A 16,565-nucleotide genomic window follows, 5' to 3' on the forward strand; every position below is an offset into this window, starting at 1 on the left:
CATGTTCATGGCAATCGGTCTCCTCTGGCTTCAACTCCACACCACCACCCCACCACCCCCCAAAAAAAAAGGCTAGCATATTCAGGAGTATTGTGAGCAACACTGATTTCATGACAGTGAGGACCCTGGGATCATTGAGAAAGGAGCTCAACACTTCATATTTTGAAAATGAAGTAATTTTGTTATTAATACCTAAAGGTCTCTTCTTGTAGTTGTTCCAACTGAGTTTGTAGTTGAAGGTGTCTACGTCCTGCTGGGCTGTTTGGATCTTCAATAGAATCAGATTGGTTGAGGCGCTCCATAAGAGCTTGATTTTCCACTAGTAAACTGCCTTTTTCTTCTTGTAGAGCTGCAACCTGTATGAATTAATAGAAAAAAGTTATTCTTTGATAAATACTATACAGAAAATCTAATGTCCATTATGTATTTCCTTCTAAAATACATCACAATAATTAAAATCAATATGTCAATAACAACTTGCACTTGTATAGTCTTTAATATATTTAAAAAATCCTGAAACTTCTCTCAGGAGCATATTAATACAAAACCCCAAAAAATATGGAATTAGCACTGGGAACTAAATGTTTCGTTAAGGTGCTTCATAAAGGAGGAACAAAGAGTTTCAAAGGGAAGTCCTGAATTTAAGGCCAAGGTGGTTGGAGGAATTTCTGGCAAGTTACCTGTCTGCAATGAAGTATTTTGAGGCGAATTGTGATCACAGTCCCGTCACATTTAAAACTGCCAGTGATAAAAATTGGCACTCTTAGCATTTTCCAATTCATAGTGCTTCCAGTTCTCTATTCAAAACCCTTTATTAACACGATAAGTACAAGTCTGCCTGTACTGCCATAACCTAGCTGGTTCCTGAGTAATTTTGCCATCTAAGTCTGCTGTAGCAGACATTTTGTTACAAGGGGAGGTGAGTTTTCTCTGCTTCAGTTTTAATTCCAGACACAAAAGCTTTCAATTTTAGCACAATACTTTTAAATATATTGACAATCTGAAATATCTTTTCTATATAATCCAGGCAAATCTTAATGTACTAAGAGCTTCTTTCACTCTCTCTCCCACCCTTACTCTTATGCACCCAGTCAATAACCTGTCTCCCTGTTGTTCTCTCCAAAGGCTTTCCTCCCACATCATTCAGGAGCTAACTTGATTAATAGCAATTAATACCGTAATCTCTCACCAAATATTACTTCAAGTAATATCCCATAAAAATTTCTGTCACTCCACACATTTGTCTTTAGCAATCCAGCATTAAATTATAAGTATTTTGTTTAAAGAAACTGAACGTTGCTTTCCAGGTGTCTATTAAGCTTGTTTTTATATAGGGAGATATCTCAAGTTTGTAACACTACCCAACCTTCCCCTGTTCTTATCACAATGGCATGATATGTTCAGTTCCCTCCTTGACCTCAACTCTCCCTACCTCATTACCCTACAACTATCAGAACTATGTATTGCTCTAATTCTGGCCTTTTGTCATAACTTGACCACGATCAACAACTATGGTTTCAGTATTGAACTGAAAAAACTTAAGACAAACAAAAGGAATGTGGAGAGACTCAGCAGGTCCAGCAGCAACTGTTAATAGAGAATCAGAGTTAACTTGTTAAGTCTGCTATGAATGCTCTCCAGAACTAAATGCCCTGGGGGTTGTGTTGAAACTAAATTCCTTCAACCCCCTCTATTTATGAAAGATAACTCCAAATTAGTATTTTTGCTGGACTCCACTATTTGCAGAATTTTTTGAAAGTATTTGTTTGATTTTATTTCTATTTTATGCTTCTTATAATATCTCCTGTTTCTGCTTGTAAAAAAAACCTTTACTTACTTTAGCTGATTTCTTTCTATTTGCATACATATTTCAACTTTTTCAATCTTCCTAGTTTCTCTTGTATACTACTCCATCAATTTCTTGATTATTAGTTGCTAAATTCTAAAATTCGGACACATCAGCTGCAATACTTTTTGTTTTGTAATTTCTGAGGCTTCTTCCATTAATCTTATATTGTCCTGAACTGGTTATTATCCACAGTTGGACCACTTTTCCTTTTTTTTTTAAAAAATACATTTTATTGAAAATGATTAATGAATTATTTCAGCTTTCATCACCGATTAGCTAAAACAGTTTCTTGTAATTTAATTCCCAATCTATCTTGGTCAACTCATTTCTCAAAATGATGCAATTTGCTATGTTCAGTTTTATAATTCTAATTTTGAACTTAAATCCATCTTAAACACATTGTAAAATTATATTATGATCACCATTTTCTGAAGGTCCCTTTACAATTTTCATTGCACAATTTAAGATTTAAAAGAAGTTGCTCCCCTCCTGTTTTATTTCAACAATCTGATCTAGAAAACTACCTTACAACATTCTATTAACTCATTCTTTAAAGTATTTCTACAAAATTTGGCTTTCCTGGACTGTATGCAAACTGAAGTACCCTACGATTTACCACAGCTACATTGATCTCTAACTTCCTGATTAATTGTATTGTCAGACAGGCTATTACAGTGAGGAAGCTCAAAATACAGCAACCTGTGCTTTCCATCCTTTTCTCTAGCTCTACCAAACTAATTGTCTGCCATCATTTTCCAAATTAAGGTCTTTCTTACTGCTGCCATTATCTCAGTCTTTAATATCAGGGCTACATTCCTACCCTCCTTTTTCAAAATGCCTAACAGTCTAGTATCTGGAATCTTTACTTCCCAACCTGGATCACTCTGTAGCCACATCTCGCTAATAGTATTAAAACAAATCCATCAATTTCTAGCTCTGCAGATAATACATTAATCTTATTGAATATGCATTGCACAATTGTCTTTTTCCTGTTGCCATTATGAAGTTCTTTGAAGATGAAAGCAACGTTTTTATGAAAAATAAACTGATTAAATATCAGGAACTGTGTATTCAGAATTCCACTATTACTGACACTCTACTTTAAAAGATCAAATCCTCTAAATGAGGAGAAATACAAGTAGGAATGTATTATATTACTGAATTCTGTCAGTAAAATTATGTAAACATCTGCTTGTGGGATTTTCCATTTTAAATGTATTCACACTTACCATTAGATTTTTACATAAATATTTTCCTGTGTCACCCATTTTATATTAATAAATCTTTTCAATAAATGCCAGTGACTCTAGAATAGTTACTGTATCAAGCATTTAAAACATTGCATGAACCAAGCCATGTCTTGTCTATTAACTGTCAACCGGATGTTTCAGAGGGTTTAAAGTGAACACATGATTAAAGCATGCAGACATAAGGGAATTACATTGATAGCAAGTTATCAGACTTGAAAGAAAGTTGATGTCAACGTTAAGGCAAACAGACTACTTATAAGGAGACAGTAGATAGTACTCAGTATGACACAGTGAGCCTAAAATTTTAAAAATCCTTTGCTTGAACTAAGTCTTTCATTGTTTTTGTTTTACAAGTCCTTCTTTTAAGTCCCCTGCACTTCTGAGCAAAAAATACATTTCCCAAAGTCTATAACTGAAAAAAATCCTTACTAAACTTCCTGCCATCTTTCTTTCAGATTCCTTATGCTGGTCCCATGCTGCAGCTATCTTATGCCATACAACATCAACTGGTACTTGCATAGTACCTTTGGTACAGTAAATTGTCCTAAGGTACAACTCAAGTGTAATCAGACAAATAAATGACATTGAGATAATGAATAAGATATTAGAAAAGGTGATCAAAAAACTTGCCTCTTGATCAAGCTTAAGTAAAAAAAAAAAGTGCTGGAGAAACTCAGCAGGTCTTGTAGCGTCTGTGCAGAGGAAAACAGAGTTAATGTTTTGAGTCTGCTTTCAGAACTGATATTTCTCTCTCCAAAGCTCTTTTCAGACCTGATGAGATTCTCCAGTACTTTGTTTTGATTTCAGATTTCAAGCATTCACAGTATTTTGGTTTTAGTTGAGGTTTTAGGGAGTATTTTAAAGGAGGTAAGTCAGAGCTTTAAAGAGGGAGTTAGGATCTGTACAGTTAAAAGTATGGTTGCCAATAGCAAAATAAAGAAACAGCCCAGTTATAAAGCAAATTAATGAATAATTAGAGCTAATGTTAAAAAAAAAAGACCTTTCAAGACAGAATTGAACAACTTGTCATTCAAGGTAATGAGGAAATGGATTTTTGTATTCACTCAATCAGTAGAAGAGGGAGAGTAGAACTATACTTTGTATAAAATAAAATCACCAGAACAGATAAAGTTTTCTAAATTAAGAATCAAGTGCAGACACAATTTAGGGCAGAATATTACTCATTTTCCTGTAACAACATTTACCAGCATAGAAGCCATTGTCAAAGTTGATAAACTTGATCTTGCTTTGAAAAATATTGAAACCAGAGAATACTGACATACAGAACAGAACTCTCAAACAAGGGTCCACATGAAGATTTCAAGGAGACTATTGTTGTTGAGTACTACATCCTCATCACAGCTTCCGATGCATCTGGAAGATTTGTTGCTACAATTCTCTTTCTTGGTAGGGATCTACAGAGTCTATCTGATCTTGTGTGGTGCAGGAAAACTATTTGGCATTTTAATGACAATGAGATATTAGAGGTGATGGTGCAATGGATGGTACAGTCCCTTTGGAATGTGAACAGAGTAGAGGTGTTGATGGCCTAATGGCATTATTGCTAGACTATTAATGCAGAGAACCAGATAATATTTTGTGGACCTGGGCTCAAATCCTGCCATGACAGATGTTGGAAAGTAAATTCAATTTTTAAAAATCTGAAACTAAGAGTCTAATAATGACTGTTATCAATTGTTGAACAACTATCCTTTAGATAAAGAAGCTGGCATCCTTATCTGGACCGGCTTACACATGACTCCAGATACACAGCTTTGTGGTTGACCATTAACTGTCCTCTAGTCATCAATGCTCACATCGGTTAATGGATTAGAAAATAAAATGGCCCTAGTCTTAAATAGGATGTAGGTAATAGCAGGGTACAAGCTACGTCAGGAATTGAGTCAATGTAACTGAGACTGAAGGAGATCCCGATGTTAAGTCTTATCTTTCAAAGTCTGAAACTGTTCTCACTAGCAGAGTACTTAATGTAGTCCTCAGCCTTTTAAAAACTTACACTGTCACTGGTCCATAGCTTCCCCAAACTTTATTAATCTAGTCCCTGGACGAGCTGAACTTTTACCTACTGATAATTGGTAGCCTTGAATCAGTTTCATGAGTCTAGATTAGAATGGTGCTGGAAAAGCACAGCAGGTCAGGCAGCACCCGAAAAGCAGGAAAATCGACATTTTGGGCAAACGCCCTTCATGAAGGGATTTTACCCGAAATGTCGATTTTCCTGCACCTCAGATGCTGCCTGACCTGCTATGCTCTTGGTCCTCGGACGCTGCTTGACCTGCTGTGATTTTCCAGCACTACACACTCAACTCTGATCTCCAGCATCTACAGTCCTCACTTTCTCCTACTTGACCATGATGTGCTTGCTATTGTCAAAGATACCTCTATGTCTTAATAAAACTACCCGGCACAAGTTGCACATATAGTGAAAGAGAAATAATGATATTATTTGAATGTACAACTAATTTTCAGGGAAAATACCATTTACAGGGATCCATTAAAGTTTTAAAGCACAGGAGGGGGAACCTTAGGAGTGAAAAGCCTAGATTGGCTAGTTTAAAAAAAAATCATTGAGACTGTGAAACAATTTACTGAAGAGATAAGTAAAAGTATTTAGCTGTAAAAAAAATCTAATTGAGAAATGATTGAGGGGGAACATGGGAAAGTGGAAGAATCAACCAGATAACCTCTCAAGCCTGCTCTTCCGCCAGATACAATTATGATTCTATTTGACTATATTCTCTCATCCATTCCCAGTACCCTTTAGTCCATGGGAGTTCAAAAATCAATTTTAGGCTTAATTATACCCGATGATGGAGCATCAACAACTGTGCTCACAAATTCCAAAGAAATGCAACTTTGTGAAGCTTTTTCTCCTCAAATAAATCCTAAACAATTGATCATTTTGAAATGGTGTCCATTTTCTAGATTCCCAAGTCGAAGGGAAGCAACCTCCCAATGTCTATCCGGTCAATCCCTTCAGAATCTGAATTCTTCAAAATGATCGTTCCCCCATCCTTCAAAATACCAGGCCCAATTTACTCAGCCACTAATTATATGATGACTCTGTCATCCAGGAACCAATATATTGAACTTTCTCCATTGTACTCCAAAGTAGGTTTTCTTGACATCAACTGTTCCTCTGCACTATGGACATGTTCCTCCTCTTTATATCTATCTCACTATGACAGCCTAAAGGATCTCCAATCCTTCATTTCTTCCACCACCTTCCCCTGCTGGCTGAGCTCTTTTTTACTTTAAACAATTTCACATAACTTGTCTCAATCTGTCCAAGTAAAACATATGGTTATGGGTAACCATATGGGCCCTAGTTGTGCCCATTTTTGAGAGCACGAGGAACATTCCTGGTTCCATCCCTTTGACAGCCTTCAGCAAATTTTGATATATCAATTGCAATATTGGTACTGCTTCCTGTATTTCTTTTGAACTGGAAAAATTAATCAATTTTGCTTCTAATTCTTTCATCTTCATCTGATCTATCTCTGGCTCTTTCCCTCCTTGACTTCTCTAATTCGATTGCCAGGAAAAGGCAGTCTGCTATTATTCATTATAAGCCCACCAGCTCCCATAGCTACCACGACTACATTGCCTCAGTCTCCTTTCTGTAAAGGCTCAATTCCATTTTCCCAGTTTCTCCATTTTTGTCACATCTTCCACACAATGTCATTTTTGACAGGTCTTTTTCCTCAGCTGAGGGTCTCCCCAACTATAGTCAATAGGTCCATCAGCTATGTCTAAGTCGTTTCCTGCATCTGCCCTCACCCATTTCCCTCCAAGGGCCATGGAGAGGATTGCCCTTGTCCTGACTTTCCACCTCACTAGCCTTCATATTCGAGGGATCATCCTTTCCAATTCCAAATGTGACTTTTTTAAAAATTCATTTACAGGATGCAGGCATCACTGTCTAGGCCACTATTTATTACTAATCCCTAAAGGCCCAGAGGGTACGTTCGGTCAATTACATTGTTTTGGAGGGTGGGTTCAGGTGCATGGAAAATCATGGAAAACCTTCCATCTCAGCAGAGGTTTAGTTTCCAGAATAATTAGTAAAACTGGGAGTATGCAAAGGGTCAAGAATCCAACTTCAGGCACAGCAGATAAGGGGATGACAATGAGAAAGGGGACAGTCAATGCAGGACAGTGTTGTACTTAAACTCATGCAGTATATAAAACAAGGGAAATTACTTTATAGCACAGATTGAAATTGGTAGGTATGAATGTTGCAGGTATCACAGTGATAAACTAGCTAGTAACATAAAAGTAGATTGCAATGAATTTACTTAGATATTTAAAATGAGAAACAGACAAGAGTGGACACTGGACCACTGAAAAATGACGCCAGAGTAGTAGTATGGGGAACAAAGAGATAGTGGAGGAATTGACAGGTACTTTACATCAGCTTTCACAGTGGAAAACTCCAGAGCATACCAGAACTTCAAGAGTGTCAGGGGCAGAGATAGGTGTAGTAGATATTACTAAGAAGAAAATGTTGGGAAACTGCAAGGTCTGAAGGTGGATAAATCACCTGGACCAGATGGACTACACCCCAGAATTCTGAAGGATATAGCTGAGGGGATTGTAGAGGCATTAGTGGTGATCTTTCATGAACCAGTGGAGTCAGTGAGGATCCCAGAGGACTGGAAAATGGCTAATGTAACACCTCTGTTTTAAGAAGGGAGGGAGGCAGAAGACAGGAAACCATAGGCCGGTTAGCCAGATCCCAGTCATTAGTAACATTTTAGAATCAATTATTAAGGATGAGGCTGTAGAGTACTTGGAAATGTGTAGTAAATTAGGGTTGAGTCAGCATGGCTTCCTCAAAGGGAGGTCATATTTGACAAATCTGTTAGAATTCTTTGAAGAGGTAACAAGCACGTGAGATAATGGGGAGAAAGTTGAAATGATCTATTTGGATTTCCAAAGGCCTTCAACAAAGTGCTGCATAGGAGATTGCTAATTAAGATAAAAACCCCATGGTGTTAGGGGCAAAATACTGGCATGGATAAAGGATTGACTGACTGACTGACAGAGATTAGGGATAAAGGGTTCTTTCTCAGAACAGCAGCCAGTGATTTACAGAGTTCTGCAGGGGGTCAGGTTGGGACCACAACTATTCACATTGTACATTAATGATCCAGACAAACGAATAAGGGCTTTGTGCTAAATTTGCAGATGACAAAGATAGATGGAGGGACAGGCAGTGTTGAGGAAGCAGTGAGGTCGTAGAAGGACTTAGATAGGCTCGCAGATTGGGCAAAAAAGTGCAAGGTTATTCACTTTTGTAGGAAGAATACAGGCATAGGCAATTTTCTAAAGGGGGAAAGGCTTTGGAAACCTGACACACAAAGGGTCTTGGGAATCCTATTTCAGGATTCTCAAATGAGTACAGTGAAAATTGTACAAATCACTGCTTCTGGCACCATCTTAGCTACAAAGGTCCCCCAGTATAGCTTCTTCAATTACTATTCTTAGAGAAATAACGAAGTAAAAAGTCCAGCATTGAAAATTTTATGAATAAATTATAAAATGGAAAAAAGAAAAAATCTCAATTGTCTCCCAACTGAATCTATGCTGGGACCTAGCCTCAAATCCACACCAGGCCTGGACTCTTAAGGTTAACTTGCAGATTCAGTTGGCAGTTAGGAAGGCAAATACAATGTTGACATTCATTTTAAAGTAAATGCAAGAGCTAGATTTACTGCTGAGGCTGTATAAGGATCTGGTCAGACCACATTCAGAATATTGAGAGCAGTTCTGGGCCCCATATCTAAAGGAGGATGTGCTGACATTGGAGGTGGTTTATAAGAATGATCCCAGGGATGAAGGACTTGTCATTTGAGGAGCAGTTGGGGACTGTGGGTCTATATTCAATTGAGTTTAAAAGGATGAGGGGGGGGAATCTGATTAAAATTTACAGAATAATCAATTCTGGATAGAATGGATGTGGTGAAAACATTTCCATCAGGAGAGACTAGGACGAAGGCACAGCCTCAGAGTGACGGAATGACCTTTTAGAATGAAGATGAGGAGGAATTTCTTCAGCCACAGGGTGGTTAATCTGTGGAACTCATTAGGGGTGTGGAGGCCAAGTATTTGAGTGTATTTAAGTTAGATAGATTGTATCATGATTAGTAAGGGGATTAAGGCATATAGAAGTTAGTATAATGAAGGGTATGTAGGTTAATTTGATCTTAGAGTAGGATAAAAGGCCAGCACAACATTGAGGGCTAAACAGCCTGTACTGTACAGTTCTATGTTCTAAGGTTTACGAGTAAAAGGCAGGAGAATGGGGTTGAAAAACATATCAGCCACAATCACATAGCAAATCACATGGGCTGAATGGCCTAATTCAGCTCCTATATCTTATGTATCTGGAGTCACATGTAACGTAGGCCAGATAAGGATGGCAGTTTCTTTCCCTAAAAGACATTGGAAAACCAATTTGTTTTCCCTACAAATCACAATAGTCATCATTTGACTCTTACTTCCAAATTTTTGAGTTCAAATTCTACCATGGGAGGTTTTGAATCCAGGTACCCATACTACTACTTGGTTCACTGCATTATTAGTTTAACGATAATGCCACAAGGCCATCACCTCCCCTAATTTGTTAGCATTTCAAAGGCACCCAGGCCTACTGCACCATCAACCCAAACACCTCATTTCCCAACCCTTCCACAGCGCTTTCCCATTCATGTGCTCCTTTACCACCTGCCACCTCACAATTCCCTTGCTCCAAACACTCTTTCCAAGTGAAGTAGCGATTTATATGCATTTTCTTCAATCTAGTTGACAGCATTATAACATCCTGATCTCTTGCTCATACTTCTGTCCTAGGCTTATTGCAGAAATCCAAGCTAGCTAATTTCCAATTAGGCATTTCGCAACTATTTGAACACAAGATGGACTTAAAAAGCATCTTCAGACCACAAACTCTCCTCCACATTGTTATATACCAATTCCTCCCATGCCCCCCTAACCCTGCAGCACACCTGCAAAAGTGTCTCCAAGTGTTTTGGTTTCAGACAGAACTCATAGGTTTTCAGTTATTAGCACAGACTTTGAGTCTGCTCTTGTTCTTCTCCATTTTCTTCATCTTTTTGTAGTATGATACCTCTGAACTCCAATCACCCTTAAACATTGTGACCTGCCCTTTGTTCCGCTTCATCTTCCTCACTTTTTAAAAAGAATAAAATCAATAATTTTGTCACTCCTCTTCTGAAGAGTCACAGGACTTGAAACATTAACTCAGTTTCTCTTTCCATAGATGCTCCAGATCTGCTGACTTTCTCAAGCCTCTGCAGTATTTTTATTTTTGTATTCTTCTTGGATGTACAAAACCGTACACTGTATTTACGAATTATTTCACTGAAGTCTGATGTAATTGTACACAAGCCCACTCACAATCAAGAATAACAAGCTATTTACCTGCTTAATTAGCTGCTGAACCTGCATGCTAATTTTCTGCATTCCTTGAACACCCATGTCTCTCTGAACATCAACATTTAAAATATCCCATTTTTCTATTCTCATTACAGAAGTTAATTTCATACTTCCCACAGTGTACTCCTCTGAATTGCTAATTTACTTATATACCACTGCATCTCTTTGCAGCCTCCTCCAGGCTAATGCTCCGAATTACCTTTCCATCAGCAGACCTGAATATTTTACTCTTGGTCCTTTTGAAGGTGGTGTCCAATTAACAGCAATTGATGGGAAAGACGTTTATTTGGCTCAATGGATAATTCGTCATGACTGGAAGAGTCAAATATTGTCCCGCAGACCATTGTGCAACTTGTATATTAGTTTGTCACGCAAAATCATTTACTGTAGTCACGATCACATAACTGAAATTGTGGATCCTCATGATCAATCTGAACTATTCTCCTATCCACCATAAACTGAACCAGACTGTGACAATGAGTTAAGTTGCCAATCCAATAACCTCATCACCAGAAAGACCATCACTGCACTTGCACCCATCTCCAGCTGAAACACCCATCTATTATTTTTTTGGGCCGCAAGCTCAAATTTTTTTAAAGCTTTTCTAACCAGTTTCCTCATTTCTATACTTAAGCCCATCCAAAATTCAGCTGTCATAGCTTCATTCACAAGAAGTCCCAATCACCCAAAACTCCTAAGGTCACTAATCAACACTGGCTTTGAGTCCAAAAATGCCTTAAGTTCAAAATATTCATTCCAGACATCAAACTTCCCTATAGTTCTATTACTGCCTATCTTTATATCCTCTTGTAGCCCTCAAATGTGATGTCTTGCACATCCTCAGTTTACACCACCCCCACCACTCACAATTGGCAGCTGTCACTTCAGTTGCCTAGCCCTAAACCTAAATCCCAATTTCTTCTCTGTACTTTAAGACAGCTATTGAAACCTACTTTTTCGACAAATGCTTTGGTCATCAGTCTAATATTGTGGCTCCATGGCAATTTTTGTTAGGTAATGTCTTTAAAATGCCTTGGAATGTTTCATTGCTAGTTAAAGATGCTATATAAATGCAAGTTGTTCTTGCCCTCATCATTTCACTTCTTTAACCATGTAGTTCAATATACTATTGTCAACTATTCTTTCAATTTAATTTTCCTTCCTGTGCACATTACTTTGTTAACATGTTAAGGTTCATCTGTCATTGTTCTGCCCCACTTCAAACAATCTTCAATTTATATGTTAATTTCTGATGTAGAAAGAAAACTGGGGATTGGGATTACATCCAAGCATTTAGAAAGCTGTGTGTAGTGAAGTAAAGTGCCTCCTTTACTTAAACTCAAGGGCCTTGATATTAAGCTTCTCTCAATAAGCAGCACAGGGTCATCAGGAGGGGTTTTCACAATGTTTAAATGGGTACAATTTACAAACTCATCATACACAGCCATTACCATTTTAGAAAGGCAAGCTGCATGTCATGCAAGATGCTGGTTTTGGAGCAGGCATGCTTCTTCCAGTCCTTCACAGAATCTTCAGGCCTCCTTTTTGCCAACTATGGCCACTATTTTCCTCCTCATGATCAGTGACCTCCCTCATCTTTAATTGCCAATTTCCCACAATGGCACCCTCTCTAGTCCCAATCTTTCCCTTGCAATAGTCCACCTCCTGAAGCTCTGATCTCCACTTCTCTCCCCAACTTTTAATTGCTGGACAATATCCCCTGGGTTCCTAACTGTACATTCATTCTATTAGTTTTCTTGCTTGCTAACCTGTCAATTTGGTTATCTGCTGGGTGGGAAATGGGCAGCACCTCTACATCCCTGGTATTAGTGAGTTACCCATACCACCTTACAACCTCCCTGCAACATTACAAACATGGGGCCGATAATCCTAAGAAGCTATTCTTTTAAACTGCTATCAATTGTTAAAAGTCACACCCTATCATTTCTGGGAAAGACAAAACACAAACACACAGACAACCAAAGCAGTATTAGTTAGCACTTCGATAAAGGTAGAATTAATACATTGCTCCAGCTGCATGCTACAAATCAATAAGATAAAGAATAGATTTACCCTTTCTTCTAGTTCATTGCATTCTAATCTCAGTCTAGCAATCACATCTCGAGAAAGGAATGCCTTCAAAGCAAGGCAAAAAGTTGAAGGATGTTAAAATTGAATTTCAAACAAGACACAGAAAAGAGGAAAAATGATCAAACAAGTAAAACTGTACATGATAGATGATTTAGGGACAAAGCATCCAAACCTTGCTGAAATCAAGGAAAATTAGAGTTATGTGAAAGCTCCCTTTGTCATTATGCACTTCGACAAGAAAGCATCATTGTATCTGCAGTTGTGCTGTTGAAAGGAGAAATACAAGAAGGAAGCTTAGATTATAAATGTATGCTAAACTTGCAAATTAATCTACTGCATAAAGCTCATATACCTATTCACTATTGTCTACATCAAAATCTATTCTTATTTATAATATTACTTTTTTTAAAATTAAGTAACAGATCTACTGAAACAAAATGTGGATTACTTTGATATTGGGACAAGATACATTACTTCACTGGCTACAGTAATACTGAATTTTGCTACATAATATGAAAACTCAACAGAAGTAAACAACTAAATATGAAAATACATTTGTCAAAGAATTGTTGGGACACCATGACTATTAATCAGACCCAAGATAATCCTCCACAATAAATGCATTCACATTTACTTTTCAATAATTTTCAAACCGATATGTTGAATTACATGGAGGTTACAGGACATAAAAAGGTTGTTAGGCCCCAGGATTGATGTCAATCATTCAAATGAGCACAAACTTTCAATTTATATGTTTACACTGTTCTCATTACTTTATTGTATTTGTATTCACTGGAGTACACAGGAAACACAAGTGGTTCCAAAACCAAACCTTGTGGAAGCCTCTCAACTACTCAAAAACAGCCCTCAACGGCTCATCACTTCCTAACCAGTCTTCGATCCAATTTGCTCCATTTAAATGTGATACTTTATCAAAGGATCTCTAAAACTCTGCATATTTTACGATACAGTCTGAAAAATGCTTTCGTGGTTTCCACATCAAATCAACAATTCTTGTAGTGCATTACCCTACAACTTTTTAAAAAATAAAAACAATTAGTGTTTTGTCTTAAATCTTTGTTTTATTTTGTTACTTTGTCCTAGACTCTTTCATCACTGGAAATAGATACTTCCTATCTATTTTTCCAAATCATTTTGTGTTTGAGGAGAATCCTAGGTGATCTAGCTATACTCTGCCTCAACATCCTTCCAATACCATGACGCATAGCGTTTAAAGTTTTTAGATACACCATACCATCTCATTTTTTAAGATTCTATGCCTGTAACAATATGTTACCTTTTTAACATTTGTGGACTGAAGTCTATCTGGGAGTTTTTAGTCATTCCACATCTTGCCAATTTCTCTGTGCACCTTCTGTTGGTCTTGAAAATTACTTATTTTGTTGCACCTTTTAATAATTTCAGCAAATCTGGATACCAATCCCTCTAGTCCAATATACAAATCATCAATGCACAAACTATACTCTGGTGGTCCCTGAACAAAATCTCATGGGATCCTCTCAATTATTCAGAATCTGCCCTCAGTCTCTAATTTTCTTTTTAAATAGTTTGATTAAATTTGCTCCCCTCCTTCCAATTTTGTGGTACAGAAGATTTCTGAAACTGAGTACACTATGAACTACATTTCTACTATCCACCATGCTTCTCAGGCATAGAGTCTTCCTTCCTGAAAATAATACAACATGCTTCTAATTACTTTTCTCATTGTCTAGGTACTTAACATTTTCAAAATTTTCATCATGTGAAAGTGATTGGTCTCTAACCATCTAGGGTAGCTGTGGCTTTCTCACTGAAAACATGTAGCACCTTAACCAAACAACAGTACTCCAGCACCTAGTCACTTTCAATAACATGATGAAATACAGCTTGTAGGAATTTTGCAATTTCTTACTCCATTTCCCTCAGCAACTTTAAATATACTCCATAAAGTCCTGAATTCATTTCCTTTCAGTATTAATTCATTCAGTATTTATCTACTCTACAGCTGGCCTGTTTAGCTTAGTTAGCTGGCTGGCTGGTTTGTGATGTAGAATGACACCAATTGCTTGATTAAATTCCCACATCAACTGAGGCTACCATGGAGAATTCTCCTTCTCAACCTCTCCCCTCACCTGAGGCGTGGTGATCTTCAAATTAAACCACCATCAGTCATCTTTCTCTAATGACAGAGCAGCCATATGGTCTAGTAAGACTACAGTGACTTTACTCAAAGATATTCTTTGTGAAAAATACAGAGGAGAAAACAAAATTTCACCGTTAAGCAAATAGAGTTGTGAAACATTATGTGATATTGGTTCATAAGTACCCAAAATGTACTTTCTTGACATCCAATGTGCTAAGCTCCTGGAAGTAGGCTGAAGCCAAATAATGGCAACTTGTGACATCATTAAACAAACTAATACATTCAGCAAACTCTCATGCAGCTCAGGCATGAAGAGGAGGGGAAAACCGACAAAAGAATGAAAAGGGACAAGGCAGGAGAAACAAAACAGAACCCATGGAAGCTATTCACTGATGTTTATTTTAAGTTTTCCTACAAAACTGATATTTGCTAACTAATGCAAACTTTATTCTTGAGTTAAGATAAATATACACAACTCTACAAAAAAACTTTGCATTTTTCTGTCTCTCCTTCTTTCCAAGGATCAACAAGACTTGGTGAGATGTTGGAATCTTATTTTCTATTTACTTTATAAACCCTATTTTAGATCCAATCTAACAATGAAATACATTTCTCCTTTGATGCAGACTGCCAGAAATGAGGTAAGCAGTGCTCAATCTGTACTTAGCTTTCACGAGTCTACTGCTTGGCAAAGGCCATAGCGTAACAAAAGATGACCCTTGATGCTTTTGGAGAATGAGATGACAACATCTGAATCCAGGAATTTTATTGACCGTGCAAACTAATAAGGAGATTTGTCCTTGTGCACTCTAAATTTCGGTTTCGTACTTGTTCCCCTGCTTTGTTACTGATCTGCCCTCAACTAATGCCTCGAAGGTACTGTACTCTGGAATGCAGACTCTGCTGCAATGTAGGTTATACACTTTGCATACGAGCACAGCTTTGTATGTGCAAATTAGATTGTAATTTAAGTACAATGATAACTATACCCAGATAATGTATTATTTCATCAAATGAGAATCATGAAAATTGCCACATTAATCAATTTGGCTCATAAAGCCGAAGAAATGCTAACAATACTAATTCCAAATTTCTTTACCTCTCCAGGTTTCCTGCTATATCCTTCCTCTTCAAAGATCTATTTAACTCTCTTGTAAACTACTTGTAATCTGTACATCATTACTTATTTGTGATAAAGCAATCATTCTACAAATAAACCAAAGGGAAGAAATCTTTTAAATGTTCCTCATGGTCATGATAATATTAATCTACAAAACTGATTTATCAATTTCTGAAATCAATACTCAACTCTCCACACTTTTCGTAAACTTTGAAAACCTCTGAAATCCAAATTTAACTTCCCACTTAAAAAGGTAACCAATTTTGAATCTTATTGCCATAATTTTGATTCTATGTGCCGTTAACCTTCATAGTGGACTTTTATAGCTAAGCAACCTTGCTGTAATAAGATGCACAGAACTGTATGCAGCACACAAAGTATGGCCTAACTAATACCTTTATAGATTTAATAGCTTCCTTTATTTGAAATTTAATGTCCCACGCATAAAATCCAGAATATCATTTTCCTTTGTAGCTTTTTCAGTCTGTACCTTTCCACATTTAAAGATTCATGTATTGCTACTCTTCATCACACTCTTTCACTGGATTAAGAATCTTCCCATTTTATGTACCTTTACTAATATAATTTCTGTTGCTCAAAATTAATTCTTCTATTTCTGTGCATTGAATG

The 16,565-nt window shown here is 37.2% G+C and overlaps 1 protein-coding gene across 9 annotated transcripts in view; it reads right to left on the reverse strand.

Moving 5' to 3' along the window:
• hook3 (hook microtubule-tethering protein 3) overlaps positions 1-16,565 on the reverse strand; it is an 80,431-nt gene that overhangs the window by 43,808 nt on the left and 20,058 nt on the right. For 6 of the 9 annotated variants that reach the window (XM_043674259.1, XM_043674261.1, XM_043674254.1 and 3 more), the window contains exons 9-10: positions 12,655-12,717; positions 193-356 (exon numbers count right to left, since the gene is read on the reverse strand). In XM_043674259.1, the coding sequence (XP_043530194.1) occupies positions 193-356; positions 12,655-12,717 (227 nt within the window). The remainder of the gene's footprint in view (positions 1-192; positions 357-12,654; positions 12,718-16,565) is intronic. The other 3 variants (XM_043674257.1, XM_043674256.1, XM_043674262.1) reach the window with 1 other exon arrangement.

The sequence above is a fragment of the Chiloscyllium plagiosum genome, chromosome 32 (genome assembly GCF_004010195.1).
Source record: "Chiloscyllium plagiosum isolate BGI_BamShark_2017 chromosome 32, ASM401019v2, whole genome shotgun sequence".
Taxonomy (NCBI): Eukaryota; Metazoa; Chordata; class Chondrichthyes; order Orectolobiformes; family Hemiscylliidae; genus Chiloscyllium; species Chiloscyllium plagiosum.